This window comes from Lacerta agilis, chromosome 4, assembly GCF_009819535.1.
Source record: "Lacerta agilis isolate rLacAgi1 chromosome 4, rLacAgi1.pri, whole genome shotgun sequence".
NCBI lineage: Eukaryota > Metazoa > Chordata > Lepidosauria > Squamata > Lacertidae > Lacerta > Lacerta agilis.
The window spans coordinates 24,662,376-24,683,121 of record NC_046315.1 but is presented as its reverse complement, the minus strand read 5'-3'; the positions used below and the strand labels follow the sequence as shown (position 1 = coordinate 24,683,121).

The window sequence follows — 20,746 nt, the reverse complement described above, 5'->3', positions numbered from 1 at the left end:
AATACAAAAGAGAGGAAGTAGTTTAACTCCCTATTTCATTGCTACCACCCCCCTCATTTGGACAGAACCTTTGGACTGAAAAAAAGCTCTAAATAAAATCCTAGCTTTAAATAAATAAATAAATAAATAAATAGTACAGAAACTGATATTGCACACATGCCCATGTTCCATGCACACAAATCAACACGAGATGACTCTTGCGCTTGTGACAAGAACTGTTGTGCTCAGGACCTGCTTGCAGGTTCCCCACAGGCATGGCCCATAGGAGCCAACTCCTAAGGACCAAGGTCCATTTGGCCCCCCAATAAAATATTTGAGGGGGCCAAGCCCCCGTAAAGTTAATAGGCATTGCCAATCAAATGGTATGTGTGTGCCGCGTCATGCGATTGATTACATGGTTGGGGCTTACCTGCCCCCACCAATATTTTATTCAAGGTGTCATCCCTTCCCCTCCTCCAGAATGCTGGGCTAAGATGGGCCTGATTCAGCCGTCCTGTCTGAGCACTTGCTACAAGAGATGCAGAACCTGAGCACAATAGCACAAACAGCCAGCCACGCTGCCTCTTTCTTTGAACACCAGGTGTTAGAGATAAGCCACACAGGAAACCCTGTTGCCTTCATGCCCCATTTGTAAACTTCCAAGAGCCATTTGGCTGGTTGCTGTTGGAAACAAGACCGATGGAAACAAGATAATGTGGCCATATGTCCTGCTTTACAGTGGACAGTCCTATATTTGGAAGCCCTTGAAGCTGCCCATCAACAACTTTAACAGTTACATTTGAAATTGGCATAGATACACATAAGTTAGCACATGTAAATTATTTGCAAATCTGTGTCTCTGGGCCACCCTAGCCCAAGGCCACAAACTGAATACAGGGCACTCCTAATTTACCCCACCGCACCTCATTCCACCCTTTTGTGACGTTTGTGGGTCACTTCAAGATTTGGCGCAATGCACACATGCACGGTTATGCACATATCAGACATACCTAAAATAGTCACTGCTTGTGCAAAATTAGGGGTGATATTTTGCATTGGTAGTGCTTAGTTTTAGTTATTCTACACTGTGTGTCATTCCATTGGGTGATTTGAATCCATACATGTCCTGAGGTGTGAGAAACCAAGGAAATAAATGTGGGACAGGAACTTGAGGTGCTACACAAAAACACAAACAAGCCTGCATATTGTAAAATATTTAAATCAAATCTGTATTCAAGCCCGAAGCTACCAATTTGCAATGGAATTTATTTCTCTCCTCTCTCGTCACACTATGAAGAGATTTTGTAGTTGTGAGTGAAAATAAACTAGTTCGTTTCTCTGCCATGAATCACATGAAGGTGTTGGGGAGTGGGATGTAAAAGAAAGCACAGATGGTTTGTCAAGGTCAGTGACTAGGGATGAATGGGCCGGTTGGGGATATGGGCTCATCTCTAGCACACCTGTTGTAAAAGCCACAGTGAAGAAACATAGCGAAAGGGAAGCCCAATTGTGGATACCATGTCTAACACCCTGTAAATCACAGGCGATGTTTACTCTTGCTCCAGGCTCAATGACACCTTTTTGGAGAGAGATATCTAGCAGCTCTTTGGGAGGAACAGAGTTTTACCAAGCCATTATATCGTATTCAGAACACCAGAACTCACCAGCCGCCCGCTTATTTCAGATGGAACATTCCCAGCCCTACCTGGAGATCCTCCAGTGAGCTCCATTCCAAGGGCCCTCTCAACCAGACCTTATTTGCCAGTAATGGAAGACCACATTTACAAAAGTTGTCTGATGCAGTTATCTTCCGTGCCAATAGACTGGAAGACATAAATTTGACTACAAGGACAAATCATTTAGGGCAGGAATGGAGAATGTATGTCCCTCCAGATGTTGTGGACTCTGACTCCCATCCATTGGCCATGTTGGCTGGGGCTGATGGGGAGCTGGTTTCTAACCACATTTGGAAGGGCACAGGTCCCTCATCCCTGATTTAAAAGAACTCAAAACCAGTGTTAGAAACTGAGATATAAAAGCTAGGAGCTAAATGGCACCTTAAACCTAGGTCATGGGCACAATAATGGAATGTCTAGGCCCATTTTTTAAATAACAATAATAACACAAAATTGAAAATGAATGAACTGCAGCTAAAATATTATGCTCACTTTTCACATGGTCTAGTCCTTCCCCTGCCCACCCCCCCTAATATTCTTAAGAGGGTCTCTCCTCCAGTCTTCACAGAGTAGCTGGAAGTAGGGAGACAGAAAAAGGTCCTCCTTTCCTTCCACTCTGCAGTTTTAATCTGAAACCTTAGGTGCAGTACTGCATCCAGAACACAGAAACTTCTGGTGCTAATGAAATTCCCTGTCACAAAATGCACCTAGAACAATGTGAGTTTGTTCAAAACAGCTATAGTACTACCTTCCATTAACATTGGTTTCACATACAATATGAGAATTTGGAAGTCTACTTTTCAAGTCTGCTTTGCAAGTAAAAAAAAAGATTTGACAAAGAGCACAATTGTGGAAAAGTTAAAATTCCTTAGACACTTGGCCTTTATATATAATGCACTCAGTCAACATCGGAACTATCAAGAGAGGAAGAATAATTTACCCTCAAGGCACTTCCAAGTTTCTAAAAATAATATTCAGGCTCACAGTTGTCCTTTCATTGGAGTAAGCACCTTCAATCAAACTATATAACAGCACTGTCCATCTTTGCACTAATACTGGGTCTGTACTGTTGACTCAATACAAGACTTTCAGTGAGAGATAAGCTGCTTACAGGAAAATACTCATTGCAAAAGAGCAACAGAAAATAAGAATCTCATTACTTATTACAAAAAAGTGAAAAAGCAAGGAAGTAATTACATTTGCCGAGTAAAGAAGGCTTTGTCCTTGCTGTGAAGAAAACGGAGTTGCTGCATATCCACTTTTCTTCAGCAGGGTGCAGTGTACAAATTAATGCTTGTGGTGATTGTTATTAAATCTTCACTGGAGGGCAAAGCCCGCAAGCTCATGTTCGGCTGGTCACTCAGCAGTAAGGAGGACACATGTCGGGTGCATTTTTAATGCAAACTAAAAGTAGTTCAGGAGTTCGTATGAGTAATGATTTATGAAAGGAGGACTCAGCTCACACCACCAAGGTCTTAAACTCATTTCCTTTCTGGATCTACTGCAAAAACTGTACTGCACACTGTGATGATATAGATTTGGGGCTGCTTTAGACCATCTTTCTCAGTTTGCTCCTGATTTATGTGTATGTAACATGTGAAAGAAGCAAATGGATGGGTGGGAATGCAGATAGCCCCACTGAAGCATTCAAAGCAGGAACAGGGTTGTATCCAAAGGTATTCTACCTAAAGTAGGCCCACTGAAATTAACAGATCTAAATTAGTTGTGGGCATTAATTCCAATGGGTTTACTCTGAGTATGACTAATTGTGGCTACTACTCAATGTAATTAACATGCCTAGGGAAGTAGATGCCACCCATGACTCATGCACATTCATTAGAAATTTCACGAAGACCCTAACGCTGGGCAACTCTACAGATGTAATAATAAATGCTTGTAGGTTGGGGTGGAGCTTGCCACCCCCATGCATTCATTATTCCTATGTTTATCCCCTTCATGGATCACTGCCTTGTCGTGGCGAAGGGGCTTGAATAACTCCATGAAGCTATGAGCTATGCCATGCAGGGCCAGCCAAGATGGACAGGTCATAGCCAAGAGTATAGACTAAATGTGATCCACCTGGAGAAGGAACTGGCAAACCACTCCAGTAAATTGCCAAGAAAACTCCATGGACATAAAGAAGGAGAAGCTTTGATAAGAAAGTGAAAGTTTCCAAGGCATGCTCTGGTTCATGGGGTCACAGAGAGTCGAACACGACTAAGACGACTAAAGAACAAAATGCAGAAGGAAGAAGTAGAAGGAAGGTCACCACACTTTGGACTTCCCCCATAGCAGCCCATCATATTGGAAAGAAAGTATTTATAACTTGACTGCTAATGTTTGTTGGAAGCCGCCCAGAGTGGCTGGGGTACAAATAATAAATTGTTGTTGTTGTTGTTGCTGTTGTTATCATCATCATCATCATCTAGTACAGGCATAGGCAAATTCGGCCCTCCAGATGTTTTGAGACTACAATTCCCATCATCCCTGACCACTGGTCCTGTTAGCTAGGGATGGTGGGAGTTGTAGTCCCAAAACAACTGGAAGGCCAAGTTTGCCTATGCCTGATCTAGTAAGAGTTAACATTATATAGTATGGTTGTGGCCCTCTAAGATGCTTTAGACTACAACCCTATTATCCCCGACTACAGTCCATTCTGGCTGGAGCTGATGGGAATTGGACATCTGGATGCCCATTGGCTTCCTAAATGTGTTATGCAGGTTCTTTTCACTTGGGAGCTGCACTCAGTGGCCAAGCACAGTTTTGGCACCTTGGAATATGCTAAATGAGCTTTAAACTGCACACTGCTCTTTGCTACTGCCCCTTGTATGCACAACAAAGACAACTGCTTTCACACACACAAACTAAACCATAGATCTGGTTCCGCTCTTCGTTCCTACAGACTGAATACTTACCAAATGCTAGAATATAAATCTCTAATTTAAGTTACTAATCTGTGCACAAAAGAGCTGATAGTACTCTCTTCAAATCTAAACTTGTACTTAGACACTGGGGAATTTGTTTATATAAAACTGTGCACTACCCCCCTTTCCCTCTCAATTGCGAGTTGAGAACATGTAAACCGTCACGTGCAAAGAGTCACACTGTGCAAATTAAAAATCTCCAAGGCTGTTCACACTAGGTAGCCTGGGTTAATTTTCTCATTCTTGCATATCACGAAAATGGGGTCATGTTTGGATTGTGATTTGCACACAAGCCTAACCACCGCAAAATTCTCTTCTAATGATACTGACACCACAGGTACGCCTTAAGGCTAACTACATGGAAGGCAACTTGCATTTTTTCCATCACTGTATCCAAGGGAGCAGCGTAAATGGTTGTTAGCAACTGAAGGCGGTGCTACAGGTACTTTGGGTGTCTCATGTGTCAGTTCCCAACACTTTCTGATAACTGCCACCCAGGAGGGAAATTACATGCAATTTCCCTCCCATTATATTCACTTTTGAGTTTGTCAGTGGGCATAGACATGTCACTTTTCTACCACTTTGATATTAAAACCTACATTAAATGGAGAAACCAAAAATCAAAAGACTGTGTGCCTCGTGCACAACGCACAGTGCTCGCAAGAGGCGAGATGTTTATTGCAACATGCAGTCTGGGGTGAGTCCCCAGAGACCGTCAAACAGCAAGCCTGAAGGAGTAATTGTTTAAGCGGCCATCTCTCAATTTCCCATTCACAGCTAACTGACTTGTGGCAGTTTGCTTCTTCCATTTTCATGCTGGTCGCCTTCAGACCACCTGGGGAGCATACAGAGCTGACCTAAATTTCATCTTGCTCAGGCCAAAGTTGCAAAATGATCATGGGGAAGATCCCAGCTTAACCCCCAGTTTGGGAAAGAGCTTGGTCTTTTTTCTTTTTCTTTTTGCTGTATTTTTGCTGTGGTTTCCTTGGCAAAATCGTAACGGGATCAAAGATCAGTGCTGCTTTAAAGCCTCCCGCCCCCATGCTAAATTATCCCTCTTTTCACAATCTAATCTGATTTTTTAATATTCTTTTTTCGACAGCACTGCATGTTCTTCAAATCATCACTTTTCTGTTCGCCTTCCATGCTTTATACTGCCAGTATATAAGGCACAACTAACCCATTTTGAACAGTATGAGACCCAGTGACTAGAGACTGCAAGGTTACGGGCTTTGCTCTCAACATATATGAACTCACAATATGGCATCATCATCATCATCATCATCATCATCATCATCATCATTATATCAGAAAGTCATTTGATTTGTACATGAAGGGAAACTGAAAGGTAGAGTTTATGGATAGGGGATAAATTAGATTCAGTTCACATTTCAAGGTGAACCTACCCAATAGATGTAACAATAACATAAATAAACAAACCAATATGTAAAACAAAGCACAGCCATCCTTCAAAATCCACATCTTTCTGAATTTTGCAGTTCTCTCAGCCAAGAAATGCACATCAAAGCACATATTCTATGGCAAAGCCATTAAAATGCATGTTTTCATGAAAATAATGTGGGATAACCCAGCCTCATTTAACCAACATGCTTAAGTCTAATTAACACAAGAAGGGGTTAATACCATAGAGTAAACTGTCCTGCCAGGCTTAGCTATGCCCACTTCCCCTCAGCTTGGGAGAAAACAGGTAATCAAGCCTTTGTTCACCCCCAGTCTACCGGAGAAGTTCCTATACCAACAATTTAGGAACTTTCACCACTTTAGAAATAAACTAAGTTTTGCTGCCCATGAAACCTTGTAAGTAAACCATTTCATGAAAAACAGAAAGGGATGAGTGTGCTCTGCTCACCTCTGAAGAGAGCATGTAAGGGGGGGGGGGAGAGGGAGGTGTGACCACATCTACTTTGGCCATGCTTTTTTATATCTCTTGGCTGGCCTCTGCTGGCATGTGGCCTCTGGATGGTGGACCAAGAACAAATACTGCCCTCAGGTCCATAGCTATCCCTGATCTATGGTATCTGCTACATAAATGGGGGGGGAGTACCTGAGATATATTAATTGCACAGTTAAGCACACAGGATCTGCAGCGATGTTACCTACTTTTTTGAAATTGGAATTGCTTTCACATTTTTCCCAATTATGAAAATCATGCTTGCATGAAAAAGCTATATTATTAACAGTTTGTTTTCTTCCATGACAATGCATTTAAACATTTACTGCAGGCTAAAAATCCACAGGGCCAAATCATTGGATATGCAGTACTGGCTGTGTCTAACTCAACACCTGGGGGAAGGCATAAAAGCAGCACTACAATTTTATTTATGTATCGAGTGTTCTTCCTCAGGCAATATCTGTTTTTCCATCTGCGTTCCTGTGCTGGAGGGAAGGGGGTCCACAGATGAAAGAGGGGTCTCATTGGTTCACATGAATTTAGGTGCCTCTCAAAAAATCTGGTCTAGGACATTGTATTTTAAGTGGGATTTACAGTCCAGCACCATCCAGAAGACTACATGTTCCTCAGCCCTGACCTATATCTACTTCCATGAATATATCTAATACTTTTTAAAAATATATATATGTTATTCTTGTACTAAAATCTAAAAATCCTCAAGTGCTACAGCTTTTCTGCATTGGCAAAGTGGTCCCCCCTCCCGCCCACTGATCATTTTGGTTGCCTTTCTCTTTTACTTAGAAATACTTTGACCTCGCTGTCATATATACAATATGGATCATTGAGGGGGGAGTAATTTATCATACCAATATAAACGCTGATTAATCATCCACCATAGATATATATGCAGGTGGGCAATCCATCAGAAGATAACAAATTACCCTTGAATCAGTATGGGTGGTCTCTGTGAGAGAAGGAAGATTGTATCCTTACCTTTCATTAGTATAGGGTTTCCTTAACATGAGGTCCGTATTGAACAAAAGCAAAAGGTGACGGGGAAGTGGGAAGGGGCTGAATCTAGCTCATGCTGCTGAACTGCTGATTAGCTTAAACAAAAATTGCATTCACACAGCCCCAGATGTTTAACTGCATACAGCCAGGCGGATACATTCAGAGGCAACTGACTTTGTTCACCTCTCTTTCCACTCTAGATTGCAAAAGCTTTTATGTATTAACCTGTTTACAAGAATATATTAAATTGTCCGTCATATATTCCTAAAAAAAAGCAAGGCAAAGTCTACACACCACTGATATTTTTTGGATTCTTTATATACCTGAGTGCTTTAGTGAGTGAAGTTACATTTTGCCAGCATCGCACAGAAGGGATAAGGAATAAAAATTCTACTGGAATTAGCATTTGCCATTTTGTTGCTTGATTATCAATTTTATATATTCCATTTATAAACCCACCCTTTATCATTTAGTGACTCTGGGGTGGATTTCAACATAAAACTGAACTTGAAACAGGTTGCAATATATTGGCATTAAAAAGTGACAAAAAATTGCTTCTCTGTATAATTCTTTTTTGTTAACATAGTAAAAACTTTGTAAGCTTTCTTCTTCCCCTCTCTTCTTATTCACACTTTTCTTTCTTTTTGAATGTAATAGAATAAAAATATATATCTAAAAGTAATGTTAAAAAATAACCATCACATTAAAGAAAATGTAAAACATCAAACAGAAATTACCGGTACTACTGAAATCACAGCTGGTGCTTACATTGACATACAAAGCCCTAAATGCCTTGGGATCCAAATATCGGAAGGAATGCCCCTTCCCATGAAGACTTGCCCAGGTGTTAAGATCTGCAGGAGAAGTCTTGCTGATAAGTTGTGCTGTCTTATGAAGTTTGTGGAGCAGCAGAGCATAACAGGGCCTAACATTGTGATGGCCCCAGATTGTGGAATGCACTTCTCTTCAAAGAGCATTTTGACATCAGGACAAGATGCATCTTTTTGCACAGGCCTTGAGGTGGGGGACAAGATCAGAATCTCCCTTTCATTTATAGTGTTGATGCTGTTGCTGGTTGCTGTTGATTTGGTTTTGGCCTAGTAATGTGTATGTATTGCCTGCCTTACTTGTTTGTAATCCACCCTGGGACTGCATGATAAAGGGCAGGCTATAAATGCCAATAAATAATAAATAAAAACAAGCAGACAGGCAATAGATCAGACAGTAACTGGTTTCATTGCATCAAACTCATCCAAATGCATCTTTAGCTATCCCCAAATTTTAAATAACGGTGCCATTAGCAACTCAGAGGTGAAGGCGTTAGAATGACTAGTGCGCTGAATATTAAGATTAAGATTTTCTGTAAGGCACAAAGAGCAGAAGTCAATGTGAATGAGAACCTCTCCATTACGCAATTATTCAAGAGCAGCAATTAAACAATATATGTTTTATTTTAAAAGGTAAAGGGACACTTGACCATTAGGTCTAGTCGTGGACGACTCTGGGGTTGCGGTACTCACCTTGCTTTATAGGCCGAGGGAGCTGACGTTTGTCCACAGACAGTTTTTCCTGGTCATGTGGCCAGCATGACTAAGCCACTTCTGGCACAACGGAACACCGAAACCAGAGCAGCGCATGGAAATGCCGTTTACTTTCCCGCCAGACCTATTTATCTACTTGCACTTTTTGGCGTGCTATTGAACTGCTAGGTTGGCAGGAGCTGGGACCAAACAATGGGAGTTCACCCCATCACAGGGATTTGAACCACCGACCTTCTGATCGGCAAGCCCTAGGCTCTGTGGTTTAGAACACATTTATTGTCATGCATTCTATTGCCTTACCCCTCTGTTGTTGTTTTCATTGGCCTTATTCAATTAAAGCCAAGTGATTTGAAAAAGAATTCAGTTCACTAATATGCTAATATCACATATGGTGTTATTTGATGCACTTATATAATATACACAGTCGTATGCAAGATGCATCGCTATCAGAATACAAAAAAGCCAAGGCCATGCTGTAGTTCTGACAGGAAAGTATTTTTAGGTGTGCAAAAGATGTGGGTTTTGTTCCACAATTCCCTGACATACATTCCCTGTTCAGAAAAATCAGTCTAGCAGGGAGGTGAGGCAATAGCAGTCTCTAGAGACACCTGAACTGCCAAGGTCTATTTTTGGCCCTGCCACAAATTTGGCATGTGAGAGGAAAATCTCCTGCATGCATTAGAATCCTAAGTGTGCAGAAGGATTCCTGAAATATGAACAGACGGCCTGATTTAAACAGGATGTCAGGCCCTTCCAAGTTGCCACGGTTTTCTTTTCCAAGCAAAAGAAACAAGAGCTCGCATGCTCTTGTTACTGCGATGCTTTCCCTATTTCCCTAAGCCATGGCATGTTCCAAGAGCACAGTATTTGCTTTCCACATCAGATCATCCAGCACCCTTAAGGAGGTTACAGAGCCCAAACTGAGCTTTCTCAAAAGAGTTTATTCTTGCATTTTAAAGACTAACAAATGTATTGTGGCATAAGCTTTTGTGGTGTAGGGCTCATTTCTCTACTCTAGCCCATGAATAAAGGTAAAGGGACCCCTGACCATTAGGTCCAGTCATGTCCAACTCTGGGGTTGCGGCTCTCATCTTGCGTTACTGGCCGAGGGAGCCGGCATACAGCTTCCGGGTCACGTGGCCAGCATGACTAAGCCACTTCTGGTGAACCAGAGCAGCGCACGGAAACGCTGTTTACCTTCCTGCCGGAGCGGCACCTATTTATCTACTTGCACTTTGACGTGCTTTCAAACTGCTAGGTGGGCAGGAGCTGGGACCGAGCAACGGGAGCTCATCCCGTTGTGGGGATGCGAACCGCCAACCTTCTGATCAGCAAGCCCTAGGCTCTGTGGTTTAACCCACAGCGCCACCCACGTCCCTTATGCCATAATGGCGCTGGCAACTTCAAAGTCGGTTTACTGAAGTGCACTTTGTGTGGGGGTACCCTTGTGCTTCATCCAGAAGCAGCAGTTACTCATTGTGAAGTAAAAGCAGCTGGGGTCAGATCCAGAAAATCTTCCCTTGCTCACTTTTCGCATCTGCAAAAAAACACCTTCAGGGGCTAATGGGGGCATTTTCAGCGCTGCAGCTGATTTTTCTTTAGCTTACAAGTGGCCAGTTTAAACATAAAAAACCCCACAAAAAGTGAGAATAATGCAATATTTAGTTTTGCCCTAAATCAATAAATATCTAGCAGCATGCAACGGATAGACAATTGCTAGGCATCATCTTCTTTAGAACAAAAGCTTCCTGAGAAAAGTGGGAAAGGCAATTGATTTATTAGCCACTTTTCTACTTAGAAACACCCAAAGTGGCATAAAATAAAAAGCACAATAATAAAAAAAAAATTACCTAATACAATACAACAATAAAAGCTCAGTAAAATCCTAAAGTCAGCTTTGCTGCAAATCACAATACTGTATAACCAAAGCCTAGAAATCACAACCTAAACAAATGTAGCAGTAAACCCTAAACATGAAAGCTTTCTGTCCTGCTCACGGCAGTTTCTGCATATTAAAGGATGCCAGTACAGTACAGTGGTACCTCTGGTTAAGTACTTAATTCGTTCCGGAGGTCTGTTCTTAACCTGAAACTGTTCTTAACCTGAAGCACCACTTTAGCTAATGGGACCTCCTGCTGCCACTGCGCCGCCGGAGCACGATTTCTGTTCTTATCCTGAAGCAGTTCTTAACCTGAAGCGTTATTTCTGGGTTAGCGGAGTTTGTAACCTGAAGCGTATGTAACTTGAGGTACCACTGTATCACTCTGCTGGCTCAGAGCCTTCCCTTCCACTTGCCAAACAGGTGGGCAGGTGGAAGTGTCACTAGCAGAAAGCTGGGGACGGGTGGAGCTAGAATCACTCACTTAATGTCTGTACAGTCACACCTCATGTTACGTTTGCTTCATGTTACGTTTTTTCAGGTTGCGTCCTGCGGCGACCCGGAAGTACCGGAAAGGGTTACTTCCGGGTTTCGCTGCTCACACATGCGCAGTAGCGCTAAATCGCGCTTCGCGCATGCGCACAAGCACCAAATCACACCGCGCACCTGCGCAGATACAGTGCTTCAGGTTGCGGGCTTTTCATGTTGCGAACGGGCCTCTGGAACAGATCCCGTTCACAACCAGAAGTACCACTGTAATTCTATCCTTTTCTTCTTCTCCTCGGTATGTCAACAAAAAATCATTTATTTATTTTTTAAAAGTCTGTAATCCTATATCCCAGGGATGGCGCATCTTTCTTTCCTTCTTTTTGGACTTCTTTTTGATCCATGCTCAGTGCTCAGGGGTTGAGAGAAGTGTAAAAGTGAGTGTGACCCAATTTTTGTGACCCCACATTTCAGGGGTCTTGAGGGGTCATGAAAACCTTTTGGTGTCACAGAATTATGATACCGACTGTGTTTTCCCAGCTGATCAACTGAATTCAATGGGACTTTATTCTAAGCAAACGTGTTGGATTGTACTGTACTGTAAATGATGGGAGGGCCTCTCAAGCAGCCCTTTACCAATGCCAGCTGTCTTAAGACACAATCTTTTCCCACTTGCAAGCCATTTTTGGATAATTCTGAATGTATTGTTGTGTAAGAGTGGGTAAGTACTTCTGGATCCTTTGCTGTTGCTTGAGGCACAGGTGGCCTCAGTGGCAGGGATCTGGACAAGGATTGCCTAAATCCTGGTAATCTCTAGGTCAGATTACTGCAATGTGTCATCCATGGGGCTGCCTCTAAAAACAGTTCGGAAAGTTCAGCTGGTGCAGAATTCAGCAGCCAGCTTGCTCACCAGGGCAAGCCAGTTTGAGCATATAATGCTAATCCTGACCCAATTACACTGGCTGCCAATCAGTTTCCGGGCCCACTTCCAAGTGCTGGTTTTGACTTATAAAGCCTTAAATGGCTCAGGACAGCAATACCTCAAGGTTTACTTCTCCTCCTATGAAGTGACCCAGATCCTGCAATCATCATCTGAGGCCCTTCTTCATGTGCCTTCTTCACAAGAGGATGGCAACACGAGAATGGGCCTTTTCTGTGGTGGCTCCCCATTGGAGAAATGCTCTTTCCTGGGAGGCTCACCTGACACCTTCATTAAATAGCTTTAGGCACCAAGCAAAAACCTTTCTCTTCAACCGGGCCTTTGGATGATTAACATTCTATGTCCTCCTAAATGTGTTTTTGAGAGGGGGGCTATCGGTTTGTTCTAGTTTTTATTATGCATTTTGTGTTCTCATTTTGCATTTCTATGTTGTCAACCGCCCTGTGATCGGATGAAGGGCAGCGTACAAATTTAATAAATTTAATAATGATAAAGAATGGTTAACAATTTATTTCCTGTAAAATATTTTTCGCCACTGGGGATGCAAGTGTTCGTCCCTCTTTGCAATTCTACTCTGAGCTTAGGATATCTCATTTCTGTTGTCTCTGTGCTGTGGGTGTACATTCTCCGCCCTGTCTCTTTAAACCTTTCCCCATGCATCCTACAGTGTACGACCGAGCACCATGATCAAGGCATCTACATATATAACATTATCTTTGTAGTTGCAGCTGCTAAGCTCAATATCCCACGCTGCTGTTCCTCCGGTTTACTGAACCTACTATGCAAGCGTAAGGAAGTCGTTAGGATCAGCTGTAGCCTGGTTTTGTTTTATTTATTGTAATTATTTTAAGATTAGCATAAACACTGAAAGATTTAGGACTCTACAGCATCCAAAAGCCTCTGGCACTTCACGGAAGCTGGCACCCTCGATTTGAACCACTTCGAGAGTGATAACAGTTGCTTTGAAATTGACACGGTTCACGCTGAAGCTGGTCTTCAAAGAGAGGAACTGGCATTAGGAAAAAAATTAAAATCCTCCAATCCCAGCTTGTCCTTCTGGCGCACGGCACATGCATATACATCCCATAAGGAGAACGGTTTGCATCGTGCAGTTATTTCGTACTTAATAAAATTAACATTAGCAACAGAAAATAGGATTTGAGGTGACATTTCAGCCAAGGATTCCCCCCCCCCCTTCCCCACAGCTGAAAAGGAGACCATAGCTAAGGGGGAGAAGAGGAACAGCAAAATTCTGATCCTTTTTAAAATCCCTAGCATGGTTTCATGAGCTTCTTGAACCAAGATTGGCTCACCCCGTTGAAGAGAGATACAGAACAAGAGCAAACGAGAAAGAATAGACTGCTTACTTCACATAATCTTCCCCCGAAGTGCGTGTATTTCATAACTGCTGTGTGCTGATGCAGGACACCTACTTGCACTTATTTACTTACATCAGCTTGTAAGAGGGATAATTCATCAAACAGGTAAAAAAAAAGAAAATGCAGAACTGCGCAAGATGCCTTTTTTTTAAGCAGTAAAACCTATCCAAGCAATTTGTCATCCGAAATTATTCATCCATCATTATTTTCATAACATTCAAAAGTAGGCAAAGAAGATTCCATACCAGCAAAAAAATGTGCATTGAGGGGAGGGGGAAAAAACAACCATTAGAAACAGGGATTAAATTTTCTCTTTCATCCTCTTCTCTCCTGCCCCCCCCCCCTTGCAATGAACCTTGCTTATATCTAGAGTGGGAATAATGTTCCCTGACTTACGATTGGCTGTCCTGCTTTGATCACTCTGGACGCTGTCATTCGATTGGTTGCTTGAGACTGACGAGACACTGGAGCTCCTGACAAAGCCAAAGGCTGCTAGTTTAGCGGCCGGCAAGCGGGAATAACCAGGAGGGCGAAGTCCAGACTGACATGGCTTTGGAAGGTTTGATTTCGTAGCGTTTGGATTCGGGCCCTTTTTGAGATCAACTGGGGGTAGAAATTAATAATGTTATACGAAAACGCGGGAAGCAGGAATTGCATTACAGTGCTGTGTTTATTGGAAATGAACAGCCTTAGGATCTAAAGTGGGCCATTCTTTTGGCCTTTTTCAAGCTGGCATCTTTTAAACACACACACACACACACACACACACACCACCAGTGGAGTTAAAAGCACTAGACTAGAGCTGAGCAGGCGTTTTTCAGTAGAGTTGGAATGGACCACAAGGGTCCTCTAGTCCAACCCCCTGCAATGCAAGAATCTTTCACCCAATGTGGGGCTTGAACCTACGACCCTGAGAGTTTTATGCTCTGCCGACTGAGCTATTCCAGCAGAAACATATAAGGTACTACAATAACTTTGGTTGGTTTTCGTAGGTTTTAAACATGAAAATGAAAAAAAAATGATGTTAATGGTTACAGATTCCCCACATACCTCAGGTGGGTGCTTTGTAGGGGCCTCAGCCGTGCAGGGAAGAAGGTTAGAAAGTCACACTGATCTTTCTCTCCCCTGCTTTACTCTGAATGGATTCAGAAATACTGGCTGCAAATAACTCCAGCCAATGCCCCTTCCTTAATATATTGTGTGGTATGCTCTCTTAGGCCTCCTGGCCTCTCATGAGACCACTGCTTCTCCATTGCCTTAGGTGGCCGAGTTGTGATATTCCTTCTCCTTGGTGCCATAGCTTCCTTTGCCATCACTCCAGTGGCTGGGACAACCCTTTTGTTTTCAGGAGCCAGCGTCCTTGTGCTGTGGGACTGGCTGTGGTCAGGCCACTCAAGTCGGCTTCCTTGCTCTGATGGGATGGAGAATCTAGTACATGACCGTATTTATGATAATCAGCACTAACTGGGACTACTGATAGAAAATCCAAGCGTAACACAGATAGGATTATATTCAATGGGGGGCACTGACATTACAGCTAGGCTGTCAGAGCAAATGTGAAAGAAACTTAATGGCGGGGTGCCATCCTCCTGCAGGGAAATACATTTTTCAGCAGCAAATTAAGTGTAATGGTAAAATTTAATACTGTCTTCTAAAGAAGAGTTATAGCACATCCACCTTCTGTCTGATGTCTTTATTATTTAGAATTTCCTAATTACTTGCTCAACAGGGGTATAATCTCCATTTTGAAGGATTTCCAGAAAATCATAGGTTCTAAAAGGAAGGCTTTCAGCACAGGAAAGCTTGCTTTAGATACAGGATAGCCGTATTTAAACATCACAACCTTTTTCATGCAGCATACTAAAAAGGACTTTCCCCATTGTGCCAAATAACAATCCCCGTAGTGGGTGAAACATTTCAGAGTTGGCCAGACTTTCCCAGTTTCCAAAGTCATGGAGCATCCGTATGCAAGCACCACCACACCCAAGGATAAGGAGCTGTCCTTATAACACCATAAAGAGTTTTTAAATGTTACACCAGGAACACCATCAAGGTGGAGCAATTGTTGAACCAGGCAGAGGGCCTTCTCGGTGGTGGCACCCACCCTGTGGAATGCCCTCCTACCAGATGTCAAAGAGAACAACAACTACCAGACTTTTAGAAGACATCTGAAGGCAGCCCTGTTTAGGGAAGCTTTTATTGTTTGATGGATTATTGTATTTTAATATTTTGTTGGAAGCCGCCCAGAGTGGCTGGGGAAGCCCAGCCAGATGGGCAGGGTATAAATAATAAATTTACTACTACTACTACTACTAAAAGTGTAATGCTTTAACTCGCCTTCAGGCAGGGCCTAAACTGAATGGCTTACAGACAGTCGACCTCACAGCCGAGATAACAGAATCTGTTTTTTGATTCCTGCTACTTCATTATAGTGTGTCAGGACCTATTGGCCAATGCCCCATGTGGTGAAATGTACAACCACACTCTTTCAGTGCTCTGGTCTGGCTTCACCCGCCAGGATGGCGGGTAGGTTCCTAGTCTCAGTGGTGCTTTGCTTGAGCTCTGGAGTGTCTTGCCTTGTTCTTCAATTCTGACTCCTACCCTTAGCTTCTGATTGTTGTTTGCTCTTGACTCCTGGTTCTGACTTGCTTCACTGCCTAATGTGGCGGAATAAGGCCTGGTTCATCATGGGTTGAATGTGGCGGAATAAGGCCTGGTTCATCATAGGCGTGCCTGGCGTGCTCTGGTCCATGGGGTCACGAAGAGTCGGACACGACTGAACGACTGAACAACAACAACAACATCATGGGTTAACCTATCACTCCCATGTTAGGTAGGTGTTCCCTGGGAGGCGGAGCTACTGGGCATTCTAAAAGGAGGGGGAACAACCTGGAAAGGCAGTTGGGGGTTTGGCAGTTGGGTGTGGAGGTTTAGAAAGAAAAACTGCGAGGTTAGGCTTTGGGGAATGGGAGGAAAGGTCTTTACCATTGCTAACGGGATGCAGTAAAGATTATAACTGAGCTGAATTATATAAGAAGATTTGTACCAGTAACAACTCAAGACATCCATGTTTTCCAGTTACCTTAATAAAGTTAAAAGTGTTTAAACGTTCGCTGACTGTGGCAGTGCGTCAGTGCCTCAAGAGGTGTGGCTGAGGGGAAAAGCACTAGAGGTTTCCTGAGGAAAAGGGGACGGGTGGCTTAATTCCCTAACACACAGAGGACTGGGCAGGGAAGCCAAAGGTGCCACGCAGTTGCCAGAAGGAAAGGGCAAGCTGCAGCAGTTTGGGAACCCAGGGTGGGAGAATCCCAAGGTGGCAAGAGTCATTTCGAACGTAAAGCACTGAGGTACCCCGAGGACTTCTCTCATAACATTCATTGTGGGGATTTCATTTTAGTCGTCGGTGAACCCTAGGGAGAGACACAGTCAGGGGAAACGTTTTACAGTTGTGAGGGCTCTTGGTGGGACACTGAAAGGGCTCGTCACAATTAATTGGTGGCAGCGGTGGGATACTGAAAGGGCTCGTCACACCTCCCATGGGCAAGTGCTTCCATGCAAACATGGTGGTTTCATTCAAAGTTTGTTGTCATTCACTGAACAGCAGTGGGGTGACTGACTACAGCTACTAGCAACTTTTCTTCAATGATCAGAGATCCAGACAATGATATTTTAATCTCCGGTATTAATTTCAGTTGATCTGTCAAAATAAGCAAGAAGAAATACTCCGTTTCGCAGCTGCCTGAAGGCAGTTTCAGAATTAAACATTGTCTGTGCTCTACAAGAATCAGTCTCTTTGATGCTTTTGCATAAGTCCACCGTTAGAGGACTTTAAAGTGTTTCCAAGTAGAGATTGGCTGACAAAAGACAGATGTAACCCTGGAGTTATAAGGACACCTGAAAACCGCCGTAGAGGATGCGTTTACCATGGCACAGCAAATACAGCAAATCATGCAGGGAGATGATGAAGGGTTGAAGTAGACATGATGATGGCACCTCCATGGGAAAGGACTGAGTTTCAGCAGTAACAGCTAGAGATGGATAAATCAAGTTTGTAGCTGAGTGGCTCCCAGGTCCGGGACTTGGGGAGTCCACTGATTCTGGATAGGACCGCACATGAGTGCATTTTTAAAAGGTGCATATTAGTGCATATTTAAACTACTGTAAGTCCAACTTGTATACAGTTTGGCCTAATACACATACTTGCATGCAATTTATTTTAATAAAATGCATTTTTATATTTTCATTAATATGCACATTTTATACCCACTTTCCCCTAATATACACATTTTTATCCTGGGGGGCGGGGAGGGTGGTGAGCAGTATTGTGAAACTCAGATAATTGTGAATTCTGCATAAAACCGCATTTCCCAGCAACTGTCTGGTATTCAGAGGTATACTGCCTCTGAAACTGCAAGTAGAACAGCAGTCTCCCATGGCATCTGTTTAAATTATTTAGTTTCATTAATTCAGGGAGTTTGGATGAGCATCATAATGCAGAAGTAGGGGGTTGGGGTTGGGGATTGGGTGTACCCATATCTATATATTTATTGGGAAAATTTCTCTTCCTAGACCAGGGCAAGTGGAGTGGAGCATGTTACTTGGGTATGCACATTTGTATTAGAGAGAATTACCTCCCTACCTCTGAAATTTGTCTTGGTTTATTCATTTAAAGGTAAAGATGCTTCAACTGAGCACTCCTTCACATTTCTACTTTCAGGGGTGATCCAGGGCATCTATTTAAATGCTGACCACTGACTAAGATGCCATTATCTCTTTTCCCTCCCCCCTACCGTACCACATTATAAAAAATCAGTCATCCAACAAAGGCTACAGCAGCTTGAAACCAATAAACCTTTTTAATGTCTTGCTTTGGTGGCTCTCTGAAAACGGAGGCACTGGGATATCAGCATCAGCTGCTCTGAGGGCAAACACGCTTAGCTTTCCTTGAGAGCCGCTGTATGCCACGCTGTGCAAGAATTAAGAGCTTTCTGCATCAAGTGAAGATAAAACTTTCTGGCGGCACATTGGGTCTGCCCCAGGTATTGCAGTCTTTTTAAAAACTGTGTTTCTGGCTCAGCATACACTGCAAATGTCTAGATACTGAGGCTTAGAGCTGAAAGTCAAGATCAGGCTAAAGGTGGATATAATTGGTAATTTTGCCTACTAATCTTGTTGGTAAAGCACCCTGCTTAAGGTAAATTCTTCAGTCTTGGAAGCAGGACTGGGACTATAATCACCGGTAACTACTTGGAGGCAATCAAGTAGTCACAAACAGAATATTCTGGGCACAGGCTGGATAGCTCAGTCGGTAGACCATGAGACTCTTAATTCCAGGGTTTTGGGTTTAAGCCCTACATTGGGTAAAAGATTCCTGAATTGCAGGGGGCTGAACCAGATGACCCTTGTGGTGCCTCCCAACTCTACAATTCTATGGTTCTTTGTTAGTTTGGTTCTGTTGTTATGCAGCAGGTTTTTCCAGCTCATCTGAGACGCTTCCAGTCATAGAGCTGTTTTCTTCTGACTTACATCTGGACTGATCCTTCTGCACCTCCACTTTGGAACTCCCTGCCCATTGATACTAGGCACTGCCCTGTTTTTGGCACCCAGCAAAAACTGCTTCTGTTTAAGCAAGCCTATCCAGACAGTGGGCAAAGACATTTTTATTTCCCCAGGAATCTCTGGGATTTGTCCTCTGTCACAGGTCGCAACCACACCATACATTTAAAGCACTTTTATGTCACTTTCATAGTTAAAGTTGGCCCCAAAGAATCCTGGGAACTGTAGTTTGTTAACATGATGAGAATTGTTAGGAGACTCATCACAGAGCTACACTTCCCAGCGCCCTTAACAAACCTTGATCTTTGTGGAGGAAAATGGGATATAAATCTAATTGATGAACATTGTATTTGATTCTTGGCATGGACCAATCTCTCCTAACAGATAAATCCTAGGCATGTTTACTCAGAAACCCCACTGGAGGAGCTTTTCTCTCAGGTATGTATGCATAGGCTTGCAACCTAAATAAATCATTTGCTCCCCTCCATCTTCAGACTGAAACGTCATACATGAAAATGCAACCAACAAAAGGGCATTTGCTTAAGTTATTTGTAGCTAGCCAGCACTTAACACATTCAGCCAGAGCAACGCAATCCTAAAAGACTGACAACCTTATCAAATAAAGTGACCTGTTTCCCAGAGAGTATGAACAACAATAGCTAAGTGGTAAAGCACTGCTTTGCATACAGAAAGTCTGGTCCCTTATTCATTCCATGGCATCTCTTGGTATGACTGGGAGAGAAAACTTTCAGAAATCAATCAAACACAGAGCTCCCAAAGATGGTGAGATCAACCTTCAGTATAGGCAAAAAAATATGTATAATGCTTTTATAATTATTTACAATACAGTGCAGTCCTCCAGTACTGGACATATTGATGGAACTTGATCTTGCTCTCAGAGTGGAGTCAGACAGCGGCAGAGCAAGGGGGGGCGTGCCGCTCTGGGTAGCGCCCTGGAGGGGTGACACTTGGGGCAGGGCCCCACCCCCCGCGATTAGCACCACCAGCCAGCGGCGGAAAAAGCCGCTGAAAGGGGGCTTTCTCCCTTTCAGCGGCTTTTTTCGCTGCCAGGCTCCCGGCCTGAGCAGAGTCGGGAGCTCCAAGCTGGGGAATGGAGAGGGGCGGGCCAGCGAGGAGGGGCATCACGCCAGCCACAAGCGAGATGCCCCTCCTCACTGGCCCGGGCGGAGGCCTCGCTCCGTGCGCATGCATCATGACGTCATGTGCACGGAGCGGCGCCCCTTGCTACGCCCCTGGAGTTAGACACATTATTATAGAAATGCACAGTGTCTCCAAACGGAGGGTGAAATTTGCTGCTGCTGCTGCTGCTGCTTTATTTAATTTCATTTTGTTTTGAAGGTTGTGGAAATCTTGGCAACAAAGAGGCTTCCATCCTCAAAAAATCCTTTAAAAATCTTTAAATGTAAATCAGATTTAAGTCCTGCATGCCCTTTTCCAGGTAA

General features: G+C 43.3%; 1 protein-coding gene across 1 annotated transcript in view; it reads right to left on the bottom strand.

Annotated features, from left to right (window-relative positions):
* Positions 1 to 8,770: 8,770 nt before the first annotated feature.
* The window catches only part of LOC117045079 (microtubule-associated tumor suppressor candidate 2-like), a 96,951-nt gene continuing 84,975 nt past the window's right edge, over positions 8,771 to 20,746 (bottom strand). Inside the window, exons 4-5 of the mRNA XM_033145861.1 lie at positions 14,124 to 14,330; positions 8,771 to 8,862 (exon numbers count right to left, since the gene is read on the bottom strand). Coding sequence (XP_033001752.1) covers positions 8,771 to 8,862; positions 14,124 to 14,330 — 299 coding nt within the window. The remainder of the gene's footprint in view (positions 8,863 to 14,123; positions 14,331 to 20,746) is intronic.